Source organism: Oculina patagonica, chromosome 1 (assembly GCF_052425735.1).
Source record: "Oculina patagonica isolate OP01 chromosome 1, crgOcupat, whole genome shotgun sequence".
Classification (NCBI taxonomy): Eukaryota; Metazoa; Cnidaria; class Anthozoa; order Scleractinia; family Oculinidae; genus Oculina; species Oculina patagonica.
Window position 1 is genome coordinate 21,566,806 of NC_135758.1, and position 16,919 is coordinate 21,583,724.

Consider the following 16,919-nt stretch of genomic DNA (forward strand, 5'->3'; position numbering starts at 1 on the left):
GTCTTTCTAGTAAGCTTATAGTAAGCCCTTTAAAGAACCCTACAGGTCACTACATTGGCGACGAGGATCTATCGGAAAGAGAATAGTCGAAGAAACCGACCAAATGGTCAACCCACCAGCAAGCGCTAGTCCTGCAGATGCTGCAGAGGCGCAAGCACCAGCTGCAAGCGCACAACCATCGCCGCACTCTATCACAGTTGTAAATCTACAACTTAACATTCGTCTGTTTACCATCTCAAACGACGCAAACGACACAGCCGTGAGATGGGCGAAATGGAAAAAAGATATCGAGCGACAGTTCCGATTCTTCGGACTAACCGATCCAGAATTAAAGAAGGACGGCTTGATCATTTACGGAGGTCCACAAATCGCCGATTTGGAAGAATCACTCCCAGAGTTACCACCACAAGAAGCCGACGATGCCTATTCTCTACTTATTCGGAAGTTGGACAAGAACTTTCTCCCTCGGAAAAACAAAGATTATGCTCGATTCAAGTTTGGAAACCTTTCCCAGGAGGCGGGAGAAAGCATGGCAAAGTATTACGCAAGACTTCGCGAAATCGCCACGAAAATAATTAATGCGAATTCAGCGATGAAGACGATGCGATCAGGGATCATCTTATTAAAACCATGAACAACAACCGCATCCGTGTTAAAACAATTCGAAACAATTGGACACTAGCACAGATCTTAGATGAAGCGGCCGTAGAAGAAGAATCCACTGCTCAAGCGAACGAAATCGATGAGAAACTCCAGGACACGACGGAATCGCACAAGATCAATTACATCAACAAGGGCAAACGCGAACGCGACCGGAGTGAATTGTGTCATCGATGTGGCTCAACACACGCGAAAGGAAATTGCAAAACATACGGTGCAAAATGCTTCAACTGTGGGAAACGAAACCACTATACAAGAATGTGCCAAAACACCGACAGCAAAGATCGCTCAGCAGGGAAAAGAGAAAAATCACATCGTCGAAACGACAAGAAAGAAGACCTTCCACACGCGTCACGCAACGCAAGACCACCGAATGGTAACCAAAACAATTTCCGCCGCAGACGAATTCGACACGTCGAACGAGAAGATCACCCAAAAAGTCCAGAGAACGACTACAGTGACTCAGAAACCGACTCACTCGACGAAGATATCGAGCGAATTGTACAGCACATGAACGTACATCGTACAACCCAAACAAACGCCAAGAAAAACAAATGCAAGATTTGGATCAATGGAACAACAATGGAAGTCGAACCGGAAACAGGGGCGGATACAAACGTCATGGACGAACACCAGTTCAATGAGTTGCTACGGGCAACACCAGGGATAAAACTGCAAGACACCCGGATCAAATTAAAAACATTGACCGAAGATTTACCAGTCATTGGAGAATGCAACGTCACGCTAGAAAACACAACGCGGAAAACGCAGGCACAAATCGCAGTAATTCAAGGGAAAATCGACTCCTTACCGTTACTCGGAAGACAAACCTTAGAAGAATTAGGAATGATCAAATTTGATGCGAATGTAGGACTTAAGGAGCCAAACCGTGATGAAACCCAGACCATCAACAAAGTACAAACCGGAAATGAAAACCTGGACCAGATTTTACTCAAGTTTAAAGACAGATTTGAGGGCATTGGAAAAGCTAAACGCGACGGAGAGGACATCGCAATCCATCTACCTCTAAAAGAAGATGCACAGCCAATCGCACAAAAGCCAAGAAGAGTACCATACCACCTGATGGAACCCCTAAAGAAGCGAATGGAAGAATTTGTAGACAGAGATATCATGGAGAAAGTTCCAGAACACGCATCCATCACATGGTGCTCACCGCTAGTCGTACAACCAAAACCGAAAAATCCAAACGACATCCGAGTTAGCCTCGACTTACGAGTACTGAACAAATCCATGCAGCGCACAAGACAAGTACAAGCCCCTATCACGGAGGATTTTATCACCACCTTCAAGGACTGCAAAGTCTTCAGTAAACTCGACATGAACCACGGCTACCATCAATTCGCACTAGACGAAAACTCAAGAAAGCTGATGACCTTCTCGAGTCCGTGGGGCAACTATCGTTACAAAAGGCTCGCGTTTGGTGGCATCAACAGCCAAGATTTATTTGACACCGAAATGAGCAAGATTATTTCCGGCATTCCCAGAGTCCTTAACAACAGGGATGACATTATGATTGGCGGAACCGACTGGAACGACCATAATGACAACCTAGCTGCTTTATTACAGCGACTGGAGAACCACAACTTAACCTTACGCAAGGAGAAATGCGAATTTGGCAAGTCCACAATTGAATTCCATGGACATCTGTTCACGGCCGAAGGACTGAAACCAAGTCCCAACAAAGTCAAAGCTGTACGAGAATGTAGCCCACCAACATCTAAAGAGGAACTTGTGTCATTCTTGCAAATGATGGCATATCTTTCGAGATATATTAGCAACTTTTCAAGCCGCTGTGAACCTCTGAGAAGACTCACAAAGAAAGAACACAAGTTTGAATGGACAGAAGCCCAACAGAAAGCTTTTGAGGACCTGAAGACAGCAATCACCACAGCACCCGTTCTCATTCCTTACCAGCCAGGAAGAGACACAATGGTCATTTGTGATGGAAGCCCAACTGGCCTTGGGGGTGGCTTATTTCAGAAGACAGAACATGGTTACCAACCAGTCCACTTTGTGAGCAGATCGTTGACAGATACCGAGAAACGGTATTCACAAATAGAAAGAGAGGCGTTGGCCGCAGAATTCACCACTACCAGGCTGCACATGTACCTACTTGGAGCACAACACTTTCAGCTAGCAACTGACCACAAGCCGCTCCTACCACTCCTGAACAACCCAAATGCAAAGCTACCACCGAGAATCGAGCGAATAGTGATGAAGATGCAGAACCTAGATTTCACTGCAATCCACATTCCTGGAAAGTCCAATATGACTGACTACCTCTCCAGACATCCACTACCAGAGATCCAGAAGACCAACCATGAGAAACACGTCAGAGCTGTTATCGAAGTCGATCATGCAGTAGTCATGGAAACCATCGAATCAGCAACTAAAGAAGATAACACACTCCTAAAGCTGATGAAAGCATTAGAAACCGGAAAGTGGGACAGAAACGACCCAGACTTGACACCGTTCTTTGACCTCAGCGCAGAAATGTACGTATCTGGAGGCGTCCTGCTGAGACTAGACAGAATCATCCCACCGGAATCACTCCGAGACAAGATAAGCACTGTAGCTCACAAGCAGGGACACCTAGGAATCTCTAAAACCAAAGAACTCATCAGAAGGAAGTACTGGTTCCCTAACATGAACAAACGTATCGAGGACATCGTTAGCTCATGCTTCAGCTGCCAAGTAGCAACCAACACACATCACACAGAGCCTGCGAAGATGACAAACCTACCAGAAAGACCGTGGGATACTGTTGAAGCAGACTTCTGTGGACCCTTTCCTAACAACGAGTACGTATTGGTTGTAACAGATCAATACTCCAGATATCCTGAAGCAGAATTCATCAGTTCAACATCAATCAAACCAGTTAGAAGAAAGCTAAAGAAAATCTTCGCCACACACGGGATACCAAAGACCCCAAAGACCGTACAGACTGATAATGGACCGCCATTCAACTCACAAGAGTTCAAGACATTTGCCGCAGAAATGGGATTCAAGCACAAAAAGGTGACGCCCAAACATCCCAAAGCACAAGGTCAAGTTGAAGGATTCAACAAACTGGTGAACAAGACGGCAACCATTGCCAATCAGGAAGGATTGGAAGTGCATGAGGCAACATACGATATGCTACAAGCCTACAGAGACACACCACACCCAGCTACTAAGAAGACACCTTATGAGTTGATGATGAACAGAGAAGTCCGCACGAAACTTGAACACTTCCCATCAGCAACTGCACCACAGGATCAAGATGTTAGAAGTAACGACCAAAGTTATAAAGCCCGAATCAAGCAATACCATGACCAGCGACACCGGGCAACACAACTGAACCTTAAAGTTGGCCAGGCAGTCATTGTTAAACGAGATGTAAAAAGAAAAGCCCAGACACCATATGAGCCACATGTCTATCTGGTCACCAAAGTAAAAGGATCCACCATCTTTGCCAGGAGATTAAGTGATGGAAAAGCAATCTGCCGGGACGCATCGAGGGTAAAGGCATTAAAGACAAACACCATGGGTACAAACGACGAAGAAACCAGCAAGCCACAGTCAAACCCAGTACCACCTGCATACAGCACTGTGCAGACCGGAGAAGCAACACCCAGAGATGAAGCCACTGGCAATCCAGCGAGGAATATTCAGGCCATACCTAGAAGATCAACTAGGAGGCACATATCAGTGTTTGATAGACACCTGAGAGACTTTGAACAACACTAACTATTGGAAGATAAGAAACAATAGGAACATTGACTAAGAAACAGAATTCTGAACACTGAACAATGAGCATCGAATATGTGTGCGAACTTTGAATTAATCGTTACTGTTACTTTATTCGATCATTTTGAATCACCATGAATCAGTCATTAATATATTTGATCGCTACGAAATTTAAGTTGATTTTTTACATTTATATATTCATATGGCAATGTAACTGAAAGGGGAGGAATGTAGTAATATGATATTCGGTTATGCAATCGAATAAGATATCACATGATTATTGTAAAGCAGAGCACATGGTCTGATAATATAGCGAGTTGGAATTATCTATGTCTTCACTGATGTCTTTCTAGTAAGCTTATAGTAAGCCCTTTAAAGAACCCTACAGGTCACTACAATAACATCTATTTCTTAACTTTTTATATACTTACATTAAAAAATAAAATCGCACATTTCGAAGCTTTTCGTGTTGGACTAAACGCAAAACCTCTCACCTTTGTGACAACCATACAGCTCCACTCTCATTGATATGTGTTCATGCCAAGCCTCTGGTCGAAAACGGATGTAACGTGCTCTGATTGGTGGGTTTAAATCACGATAAACAACAGTGTCCTGGTCTGTATTTCCAGCAAAATCCTATATCAATAAGATGGCAAATTGTTACGAATCTGTCATTTTGTTACGGATCTGTCATGGTCGCAACTAGAACTAGGATTGGAGAAATAAAGGTTCCTGGGTTGCTAGATTGGTGAAATGTACCTCTGCCATCGCTTGGGCATTGCAATGAGGCATTGTTGTTCAGTTGTTGTTGTTGCAGATGATGATATAATTGAAGTCTTGCGTAGATTCTTTGACCTAAGTTAGGGTATAATAGATGTATATTTTACCTTATATGCAGTTTTGCCTGGTTCCCTGAAGTACTGAAAGTTCACTTCATCCTTGCTGTACTCCAGTTTGTACCTGGTTACCCACTGTTCGGCATCATTTCTTCCCTGTGTTGCTATGCGTGTCACCTTAGTGTACTGACTACCCAGATCAATCTGCAGCCATTGGCTGGAATCATTTTTGGAAGCTGTCCAAGATCCTGCTTTGACTGCAGTTGCTTTAAAGTTAAGCCTGGCCTGAGTGGCGGCGTGATTGGCATCCAGTTGTGAAGAAGCAGTAATTTGTCTCTCAACGATTGCACCGCTCTCCATTCCGAGAGCTTGCTTGCATTCTATTTTTTTTAAACAAGAGAAAGTAGATGCTTACTTTAATTAAGCGGTTTTCACTTGAGTGTCTAAATAAATTTACGTTTGGATTGTTTTTTCATTACTACGCTCAGTGATTGGTTTAAAACTCTCGTGCAACTTTTTCAGCAAATCAGAAGAAAAACCGAAGCCAATCGTTACTCGCTTTCGCACGTTTTTCCACGCTTCGTGCCAGCTACTTGTATTTGCTTCGAGCTTTGATTGGTTCACTCGATCGTCTGTGTTCCTTGTGATTGGCTAGAGGGACTACCTTGTTTTTTTTGGTTTTACGACACTCAATTAAAAACTGCTCTATAAATAAACAGTATTGCATTAATTTTATAAAAGAAAAACATGTTGTATGTGTTGTGCTTTGGCAATGATACATGAAAAAAGCCTCACCTTCAGCTTGTTTCCAAGGAATTTGTTTACAAGGTTCTTTGGAAAAGGAGACGTCATCAATGGCGAGAAATTGTCCACCAAATAATTCATTCGAACCCACGAAATCAATCTGTGACGTGTTACAGAAAATAGTGTTGTAAGAGTGTAAGTGTTTGCTTAAGTTAACAACGTTTTAGGCACATAGATTTCTTCTTTCATGGATACCAAAAATTGAGTTTAAGGAACCACAGGCAGCCCAAGCTCACGTTTGGAGCGGTCGGTAGGTTTAAATTGGTGTTGCGTAACACTAGACCGTTGAGAAAATTATAAGGCTTTGTATGGGATTTGGGTCGATTTTGCCGTATTTATGCTTAAAATACTGTAAATATACAAAATAAACTTACTTTTGCCGTTTGCTGTGTCCTCTTGCCTGTTTTGCGTCTAGAAGTGGTGTTTTAGTCGATTTTTCTCTTCCCTGTTTCTTCCTTCCTAAGACGGAATCAAGGCAGAACACTGGCATGGCGATCGATCCGCCATCGAGCGGCGATTTTTAGCCCGAAAATCGGTCCCAACGGCGTATTTTCATTTATCACGTAAAGGTCGTTAGCTTTCCTCCTCCCACGAATCCACAGCTTTGGAAAATCTCAATGTATACCCTTTGAAATAAACCGATTTCCACGACTAATCCATATGTTTCGGAGGTCTGCAATTCAACTCCTGTGTAATTCGAAGTGGACACGACCGTTTCAAACTCGGCTTAGCGGCCTGACCTGGTGTCAAATCCACATACGTCCACGGGAGGGAAGGTAAAAATTACTTAGTCGCAATCCGAAACTTTCGCCCCTATTTTTTACCTTCCCTCCCGTGGACGTATGTGGATTTGACACCAGGCCAGGCCGCTAAGCCGAGTTTGAAACGGTCGTGTCCACTTCGAATTACACAGGAGTTGCAGCCCTCCGAAACCTATGGATTAGTCGTGGAAATCGGTTTATTTCAAAGGGTATGCATTGAGATTTTCCAAAGCTGTGGATTCGTGGGAGGAGGAAAGCTAACGACCTTTACGTGAGAAATGAAAAGACGCCGTTGGGACCGATTTTCGGGCTAAAAATCGCCGCTCGATGGCGGATCGATCGCCATGCCAGTGTTCTGCCTTGATTCCGTCTTAGGAAGGAAGAAACAGGGAAGAGAAAAATCGACTAAAACACCACTTCTAGACGCAAAACAGGCAAGAGGACAGCAAATGGCAAAAGTAAGTTTATTTTGTATAATTACAGTATTTTAAGCATAAATACGGCAAAATCGACCCAAATCCCATACAAAGCCTTATAATATTCTCAACGGTCTAGTGTTACGCAACACCAATTTATACCTACCGACCGCTCCAAACGTGAGCTTGGGCTGCCTGTGAAGGAACCAGTGCAAGAATTGGAGCATTAAAGCTACTTTTGGAAGATTAATTGACATAAGGTATACAAACAGAGCACATTTTTCGCTAAACCTATCCATGACTTATTTAGCAAGAGATTAGTAAATACCTTATCTTATTATACCTGAACATTTGTGTAATTGCTTGGTAATGATAGCTGTGTATACTTCGCCTTATTTTTTGCTTCGTCAACAAAGAGAAGCAGCATAGTTTGCTTTGAAATCAATTGCTTTAGTAACACCATTAACGATGCCGTATGCTGGTTATGGCCATGATTACTGCCAATGAAATACCAGAAACGTAAGCACTTCCACTCGTAAGCATTGTTGTTGATGACTGGAGATGACAGGGAAGAAGGCACGTCAGATGCTCCCGCAGGAAGAGAAGCAACGAATCTACCTGCATAAGAAAAGAATAGAACAGTCTGCTTATAAAGCTAACAATTTTCAACTGACAAAGCATAGCACTAAGCATTTGTATCAGCTTTGAATACGAATAAATCTGCTTGTCTACCAAAGACAATCGACTGACTGACTGACTGACTGACTGACTGACTGACTGACTGTCTTAACTTTATTGATCTATGGAACTAATAACTGATTATTCCATTTTTCGGTTTGTTTAAACAGTGTTTTACATAGCGATGTAACATTTGTTCCTGGTGTGAAACTTTCCAACCAAACATTTGTCTCATATCCATTATCATTATATGCGTCAAAACAAACCTGTTCATGATTGTTTATAAAATTAAACAAAAACAAAATAACTTTAGATTATTTTTACTTCATATTATTTTATAGCACTGCATACATCTACCTTGCAACTTACGGAGAACAGCACATAATGGCAATACATTAGAATATCTGCGCAGCGTAGGTGGTAAAAGTTTTGTCCCCTGAAATAGGCAACATTGCCGAGACGTAGTGAAAAGTATTTTGACTACAGCGAAGAATTTACCAATTTTATTATTTGTAAAATGGCAATAGCCTGTCTTACCGGACGTTTCAAATCCGTCTACCGGTGTCTTCAAAACCCATTCTTCATGACCATTCCAATCACATATACTCTCCTCAAAATCGCAGTCTGGACTTCCTTGAGAATACAACAAAAAGCGTTACTTCTACCGTATGGAGAACAAATACCTCAGTCAGAATTATTTTGTCCTAAGAGGATTTGCTGAACACGTGGTGTTTTAGTAGGAATTTTGTATATAATTTATATAGTACCATAAAGTAGCAACAGCAAACTGTAGCTGTTCTAGCACTTCTACAAGAATTTGCCAAAACTCGCAGCTGTTATTTGAATTGAACAATGAATTTTACTCTTAAAACGTCATGCCATTCATTCGCACCAAAAGCGGCTTTTTGTTTCAGCAGTTCGTCTTGAAGAAAACAACGCTATTCCTCGAACAAAGTTCAAAATCTGCCCAAAATCTAACCCAGGGCCGGGTGGAGTACAGGCCATAACCGGATTTGACTTTTATAAGCTTTCCTTCTTCTCCCTTTTTGAGACGAATAAAGCATAAGAAAAAACCCCGTGGGAAACGCTGGGTCGTCCCTTTCTTTGTGCGAGTAATTGTTGAAAAATTATCGGAATTGAAGCTAATAGTAAAAGAAATCTAGCTACAAAAGTAGTCGCTTACAAATATTTGGGAAATTGCAGTTTATTTACACACAGAAATTGTTTTCACAGAATAAATACATATTCGTAGAATAATAGTTTTTCGGGAAATAAGCTAATGGTTGTTCAGCTAAAAAATCTCGGAAAAAAGAAGGCAATGAGCAAAACTGTCTCCTTGAACATTCCGTTCGTAGATTTATAGGAACATTATAAAAAGTAAACGTGGTTTGTGTTTTGTCAACTTACCCTGTTTGATAATTTTCTCACAAATTCCATCGATCACCGTTAAGTCATCCAATGCAATATCACCTTGACTTCCATATCCAACTGTTCCTTCTATCACAAACTAAACAAAAGACAAAGAATTTTCAATATTATGTTAACTCTTCATTCTTGGCAATGATGTTTTATACCATGCTATAGAAAATACAGCCAATCAGAATACAGGAAAGCTTTTTTCGCGGTATTCAATCCAACCTTCCCTCGTCGCTCGTTTTTGCGATTATTTTTTTGTGATAAAAATAATTTTTTTTTTTTACCCCCCACCCTATAACAAAAAAAAAAAGGGGACCCCCAATATATACATCAAAACGTCGACTGACATTACTTCTAATTCTCTCATCTGATATCGAAATTGTATATTGTCAAATATTCATGAAAGTTCTTTTTTTAAAGTAAATTTCCAATGACAAATAGAAATTAACTGGAACAACTTACTTTATATAAACTCGGACTACCCAGAGTCGTTTGTCCAAATCTCCAGCGGTTTCCTTGATCTCCTGAGAGCCTCCAGACAAGAGTCTCTGATTGGTTAGTTTTCAGATAAATGCTCAGGTTGCCGATATCTGACCCGTGCATGTGATACCAAAACTGAACACAAACTGTTTCATTGGGTCCTATCTCGTCGCTTAACAGCCCCGCCTCGTCTCCGGGATTTCTCTGAGAAGCTTCAATGAAGATATACGATCCTGCAAAATAGGGACACCGTAACAGTGTACGATCGCGGATATAAGGAAAAGCAGTAGTGTAGCAGCTTTCGAAAGCTTGTATTTCTTATGGTCCTCAAGTGTAGCGGTTGCTAATGCTTTGGGGGCTAGGGGCATTGTTCCTGTTGTTTGTTCCTTTGTTCTCAAACCTCTTCTGAGTGGTCTAGTGGTAGGGCGCTGGACTTGTAATCCGATTGCCCCGGGTTCAAATCCACCTTCCTGCCACTAGATGGATTTGTTTTCGGTCGACCCAAATTCAACTCCTCCACGCTTTGTAAAAAGCCAACTGTTCAGTCTCCTGTCAGTTGGGTTTTTTAACAAGTTTATGTTCAATTTACAATATTTGTTTATCTATTTATAATGTTCACAATAAGCACAATAGTGCTAAATACATTGACACTTAAATAAAGTGATTTATTTTTTATTTATTTATTTTATCACAATTCATATAAACTCCAACTCTGAAATATGGACACCTCCATGATACGGGTGCTGTCCGTTGCATTTGTGTTCGTATTTAAGATGTTCGACTGTAACATAATTCCGTGCCAGCATATGGAACATAATAGTCGTTTTTGTCGTCAAAAGAGTTTACAAGTGTAAAGCCTTATTCAATAACCAGACAATCAATTTGAACTATCAACAAAAGCATGTTAATTGTCAACGTAAAGTTGATAAAGACAAACGCCACAACAGATTCTAAAGCGGGCGTTTGTCATGTTTAGAGCTTTAATTCTTCGTTGGAGCATTTTGCCGTGACAAAGAGTTTTTGATAGGGCGGTTGTCTTTAACAAGTGCTTTAGTGGAACGTCGAATTTGTTATTGATACTTCGCCTCCGATTACAGTCGGGGGAACAAGTGCCAGTTGATAGCGACATCACTTCTCTTAGAAGTGACTGAGCCCGAGGGTTTTCTCCCCAGAAGTTGCTAAGCAACATGACGTATTTATACGCGCGATTGCTTTCGGAATACTCGTGAACGCTCATGCCAGTTTTTGATTGGATAAAATAATTCGCAAATTCTTCGAGTGCTTTAACGAAGATTTGCCAAAACCGGTACTTATTATCCCGACTGAATTAAGACGCTCAAGTTTTAATTCGTTGCTCGCCTATCTTACCATCTTTATTGAATGAGGTGTGATCGTTACTCGGTCCAGTATTTTCTGTTGGTGTCTGGCCAGAGCCCATGGTCCAATGGAACGTGGCATTCCGATCAGACTTCAATCCACATTGTTCATCTTGAAAAGTGCAGTGACCTGTTTGAAATAAATCGAGGAGGAGGGAAAACGTGTGAATAATAAGAAAAACAAGCGTCTAACAATGCAACAATATATTTTGGGCCATCTTTTTAAAAAAGTGCCTAAAGACGGGAAATTGTTCCCTTAAGGTCGCGCAGGACCCTTGCTCATAATAAATTCATTAGTCAAATTTCTTGTTGGAGTGCTATCTTGTAAAGCTTTAATTCACTACATTTTGAATATCGATTCCTCTAAAATCTAATAAGGATACTCAGGGATGATGGAATTACATCATGATTGTCCTGTTACTGAGAGATGACCGTTGTCTGTATGTTACAAGCCCTTAAAAGTTTAACTGAAGATAATGCGATTTTGTGTCCAAGTTTTCAGCGAGCACAGCGCACCAAATTAAATGATTATATAGCCTAGTGATAATCGTAACTTCTTTTGTGCTCCCATAGAAATTTCGATTCAAGAACTGCTACAAGTTATGGCTTCTAAGAGAGTAAAAATTGAAATCAAATAAACAGCTATCTTCATTTTGAGAAGGAAATTTAAAAATTCGCTCTAGCCAGAGCACAATAGAGTACACCAAGTTTATGTTCCTCGCGAATCAACTCTTAAATTCTATACGGCGGAGAAAATTGACACAAAATTGAATTTTGAGGCTTCCGAAGACCTCGAACAATGTTTACAACAACGTGTGATATATTCAAAGCTGTGAATCTATTTATGATAATTTCCTATGTCCCAGCGCACGTGGCATAAAGCTGAGAACAATTACTAGTAATTACTTGTACAAAAGAGTTTAAAAACAAACATTCTTATGAATATTTCGTCCGGCAGTTCGTGCATACTCTTTAAATAAATACATACTAATGATTGCAAGGGTCCTGCGCGACCTTAAGGTATGGAATAAAACTAAACATTACGAACTGACTAATCGATCTAATTGAACTTAACAAGACGTTGGCAAGATTTCAAAGGAATCAAAGCGTAAAATGAGCTAAATTAACGCGAGCCTCGCTTCTGCTTTGTGTATGTTATAATGCGTTTTCGCGTCGTACTCGCATCGTAATAAGGACATTAAATTTGTGAGGTATCATATTTACAAAATTTTACGGTTTATTATGACAAAGCTGTTTTTGAACTTTTCCAAATCACGAGATATCTGGCAGTGCTCTTTTAAAACACATTCTTGTAGATTGCTAAATTAATTTACAATGGAAGACAAAGAGGAAACTTTAAAAAGGATAAATATCCTTGTTCGTTTAAATATAAAAGTAAATTATTGATGGCTTTATTTAAGCGTCGATGTATCTGGCACTGCTTGAATAAGTTAAAAGTGAAGAAGACATCTAGTGATTCCATCTTACCTCTAAAAGATTTACATCTTGCATTTGTATGAACAGTGGAGGTACACGCTAAGTCATTAAGATGGCACTTTCCAGAACCTGCAAGAAAATACGAACATAGAACGCTTACTTTAGCTTCTAAAAACATATAATTGCGTGGTTATCGATCTCTCGGCTCTTAATCAACGCTCCACAACTTGTAATTCCCAATATCATTAGCATCACTTCGAAAAGTCTATCAATAGTCAAAAGAATTATTTACATTAACGGAATCCTAAAACAGTCCACTAAAGTAACAAAAGAGGCATTATCATGAGTTATACAGCCATGAGATTTCAATGAAAAATTGAAAACGTCTGGCAGACGTTTACAAACTCTGCCCATGTGTCTTGGATAAATCGTTAAAAACAAATTACACTTTGTTCTCCTTCAGGCCTGGTTCTCCTTTGAATAATTCACTTAATATCTTCACCTTGGTGTTCTAGGCGCCGGCATCTTGTGAATGAGCGAAGCTTTTTAATAGCTTTAATATCATAGGTGACAAATTACTCCTTAATTTTGGCGCGAAATTTTAGCGTTTATTTATAATTTCACATGTGAAATTATAAAATTGCTATGGCAACGTTGTTAGCGGCAAGATGGCGTCCGTAATAAAAGATGTTTTAAATCTTAAACTTTGTACATTGTCGCTTGAATTTCATCTTAGCCAGCTAGCCTTGGCCATGTAATAAAACTTTTGATGATATTTTATATTTCAAAACGTCAAAACGACTTCTAGATTTAAGCCAATTACATAAATGGCATCGAGCGGATTTTTGAGCGTTTTACACGGGCACCGTTTTCAGTTCATTCAAGACGAACTACGGTCATAAGACCTCATAATGTGAGAAATAAATGACAGTTGATTCATCTTTGAAACTTTTTGTCAACAGCAAAAAGGAATCTCTAAAAGGTTTTCTTCAAAGACCCAAAAACTTGCGAACTTGAGCAAAGTGTATGCTTTCAACTTTTCAAAGCTCAGAGTTTGCGATGCAATATACCAGCGAGTAAAAACCTACGATTGCAAGAGTAATTTGTCACCTATGATATTAAAATGTAATCAAATGGTATACTCGTGAAATTAGGAAATAATTTCACTTGCATTTTGTCAAAATGCTAATAATTTCCCTCGCCTAAAGGCTCGGGAAATTATAAGCATTTTGACAAAACGCGCGTGAAATTATTGCGTAATTTCACTCGTCACCATTTGATTACTAATACAATATCTTCACCTTGGTGTCAGGCGCGCACGTGAAGAGCGAAGCATAATAGCTTAAATTATGACTTAAAAGTCATAATTTAAGTTCTGTTGTATCCACAAATGCATCAAAATTCCCATGGTACTGCCCCTTTAACACATTCAGGAACAATGCTAACTATTTCATTTTTAGAAGGGCTGTTTTCGGCTCTTTGTGCTATGCTCTAACTTACCACATACAGACGGTGTGTTAGTTCCGTCACCGCAGAAAGGTTTTTGACTACATGTATTTGACCAGGAAATACAAGATCCATCAAGGCACTGATGGCTAGAAGGGCATGGATTTTCTGAAAAGTAATTCTAAACAATGAGCAAACTAGATATAATACACACAAATGATCACATTTTATAATAAAACCGGCTAACAAACATGTGCGCCCTGGAATCCTACATTAAATTGCAGCGAATCATTAGCATTACGACGTCTCTTAACTACCAGTGTAAGAAAAACACTGAACAAGTTATCGATTTTTTCTGGCTAACACTGTGTTAAATTAAGGTAAGAATGCCAGGGTTATGTCTGTATTCGAGTCTACATTTAATTGTCAATGAGGCCCACGCTCAAGCATGAAGCGACTAGAAAATGTTTGTACTCCCCCCTGGATGGGATTTTACTCCATTACAGGATTATACCCGGAGCATTTAGATCCGCTGGTAGCCGTTTATAGGCACTACGAGAGTAAATCATCTTTCCCTAGAACACAACGCAATAAGCCTGGACCATTTCGATCCGGAGTTCAGCGTACTAACCATTAGGCCACTGTGCCCTTTGGCCAAAACAGTGAAAAAGAAGGCATGCCGTAAAGGTGCGCGAGAATCGTCGATTGTTTAAAAAACGCCTACTTACGGCAATTTTTTTCGTCATCTCCGTTAGGGCAGTCGGGTGAGCCATCACACACAGCGGTTGCTAGGATACAACCTTCCCCCTGGCAACTAAACATGCTGGAAGGACATTCACAATTGTCCTCGTCTGATTTATCCTTACACGCAAAGTCGCCATCACACCGCAGATTCTTCTTAACGCATTCGCCATTTTTGCATGTAAACTGCTTATCACTACATCTGAAATCTAATAAACTCAGCTAATCAGTCATTTTTATCAAAAAACAATCGAGAACCAGATTAAGATTATTGAAACATTCTCTGACCAATTAATCGGCATACAGGTTGACATTGGAACTGTGATTATTAAGCAACTTTGCATCGCCATCACAAAGCATGTTTAGTATCCTATCAAGCAACAGTTCTATGGATTGTTCAGTCACAATAATGGTGCTTTCTATTCCCCGTTTTAGACATTGTACAGTGTGTTCGATGAAAAGATCCGTATTCTTTAATGATTCTTTGCAAAAATAGAGACAACGAATGGGGTAAAAATTTTAAAAAGTAAAATTCATGTGGAAACCCTTGTGTCTCCAGTTGATTAAGAGAGCTAAGCAATAATCAAAAACAAGATTATGGAGTAACAAGTTACCTGGTTCGGCAAAATAAGGTCGCAAGGAACAACTCTCAGTCTTTACAGTGACGTCATCGATCGCTATGTTCATTTTGTTATCGAGAAAGCCTTCTCCCTCAAAGATAATCTACGGAAGTAAGAACACGAGTAAAAGGTATTTCGTGGGCTTATAATTAAATATTATCAACCATACAAGAATGTAATGCATGAAGCCTTTCGAAACAATACGCGACACATGTTGGCAGAACAAAGAGGGCGATTACTATACCTTCGCCGCTTGCTGTCTAATCATTAACGAACACATTTCATTTTTATTTTACAAACCTGACTTCCATCAGCGCCTGGCAAAGCCACCTGAGCCGCTGACCATTCTTTACCGTGGTATCCGACTAAGTGCCATACTGACACCGACATTTCTCGTTTAGTTTCTGTGAGGAAAACCTTTAAAGTTGACTTTGATTTAGTGAGCATGAGATAACGAAATCGTAAACACAACCCAACAGATTGATAAGATGGTTTCCATGGTAACAAAGGACTCTCCAACCGTGCTTTGTAGGAGTTATCAATAAAGGCAAAATGACCTGAAAGAAATAGATCAGTTTTCTTAGTCACACTATATCTGAAATTATTATTCTTCGGACAAAATTCTCGAACAACCAAGGAGTGTAATAGTTTACAGTAAAAAATTGAATTAAACCATAACACGCCTGCCGACAATGGATGATTGCAAAGATCGAAATATGGCGTTCTCTGAAACATTTCGTCTGCTTTTTATTGCTCTGAACATCAGTTATGAAAATATATTTATTCGAATTAACCTTTATTTTAGTTGTTAGGGCGGTAGACTTGTAATTCGGAGATCCTAGGTTAGAATTCTCCCTCTGCCACTAGATGGATTTGTGTTCGGTGGTCCCGAATTCAACTTCTCGAAGCTTTATTTTTAGCAACGGTCAGCCTGTCACCAGTTTGCATTTGTAACAAGCTTCTGTTGTCTTAAAATATTTTCTTGTTTATTAAAGGGCCACAAAAATCACTGGGGCACCAGTAATGCGCCCTTTGCACTAAACAGTCACATGGTACAAAATTCGCTTTGCTGGATGGCAAGCTTATTATTATGAACGCACTGGGACATCCCAAAACAAAGAAAAGTCAATTTTGATTGGTTAATTTAAAGTCGATTTGTTTTGGAGGCTGTCGCATTCTTTTGCCATCCAGCAAGGCGTATTTCGTACCATGTGCCCGTATGAGGCAAATTAACCATTTTCGTCACCATATAAAGTTTTCTCTTTTTCTAATGATTCAACCTACCTGGATATTGAGTGAATGTTTTCTCCAAAGAGAACTTCCACTTGTCTTTGTCACCAAGATTGGTCCAGCCGCAATATCCAGATTCAAAATGACATTCCTCTAGTACCGCGGCTGAAAAGAAAATACAATGGTCATCTAACAACAGGGGTTTGTTTTGTACTTGTCACATAGTACTTGATTATTAAACCTTTCTCAACAAAGTACAGTTAAACAG

The 16,919-nt window shown here is 40.0% G+C and overlaps 1 protein-coding gene across 1 annotated transcript in view; it reads right to left on the reverse strand.

Annotated features, from left to right (window-relative positions):
• Nucleotides 1–16,919, reverse strand: part of LOC144632659 (uncharacterized) — a 72,787-nt gene that overhangs the window by 33,845 nt on the left and 22,023 nt on the right. The window contains 14 exon segments of the mRNA XM_078491382.1: nucleotides 4,905–5,046; nucleotides 5,298–5,626; nucleotides 6,042–6,150; nucleotides 7,571–7,845; nucleotides 8,443–8,538; nucleotides 9,313–9,412; nucleotides 9,784–10,034; nucleotides 11,170–11,307; nucleotides 12,666–12,743; nucleotides 14,115–14,228; nucleotides 14,789–15,010; nucleotides 15,416–15,524; nucleotides 15,722–15,978; nucleotides 16,706–16,816. Coding sequence (XP_078347508.1) covers nucleotides 4,905–5,046; nucleotides 5,298–5,626; nucleotides 6,042–6,150; nucleotides 7,571–7,845; nucleotides 8,443–8,538; nucleotides 9,313–9,412; nucleotides 9,784–10,034; nucleotides 11,170–11,307; nucleotides 12,666–12,743; nucleotides 14,115–14,228; nucleotides 14,789–15,010; nucleotides 15,416–15,524; nucleotides 15,722–15,978; nucleotides 16,706–16,816 — 2,331 coding nt within the window.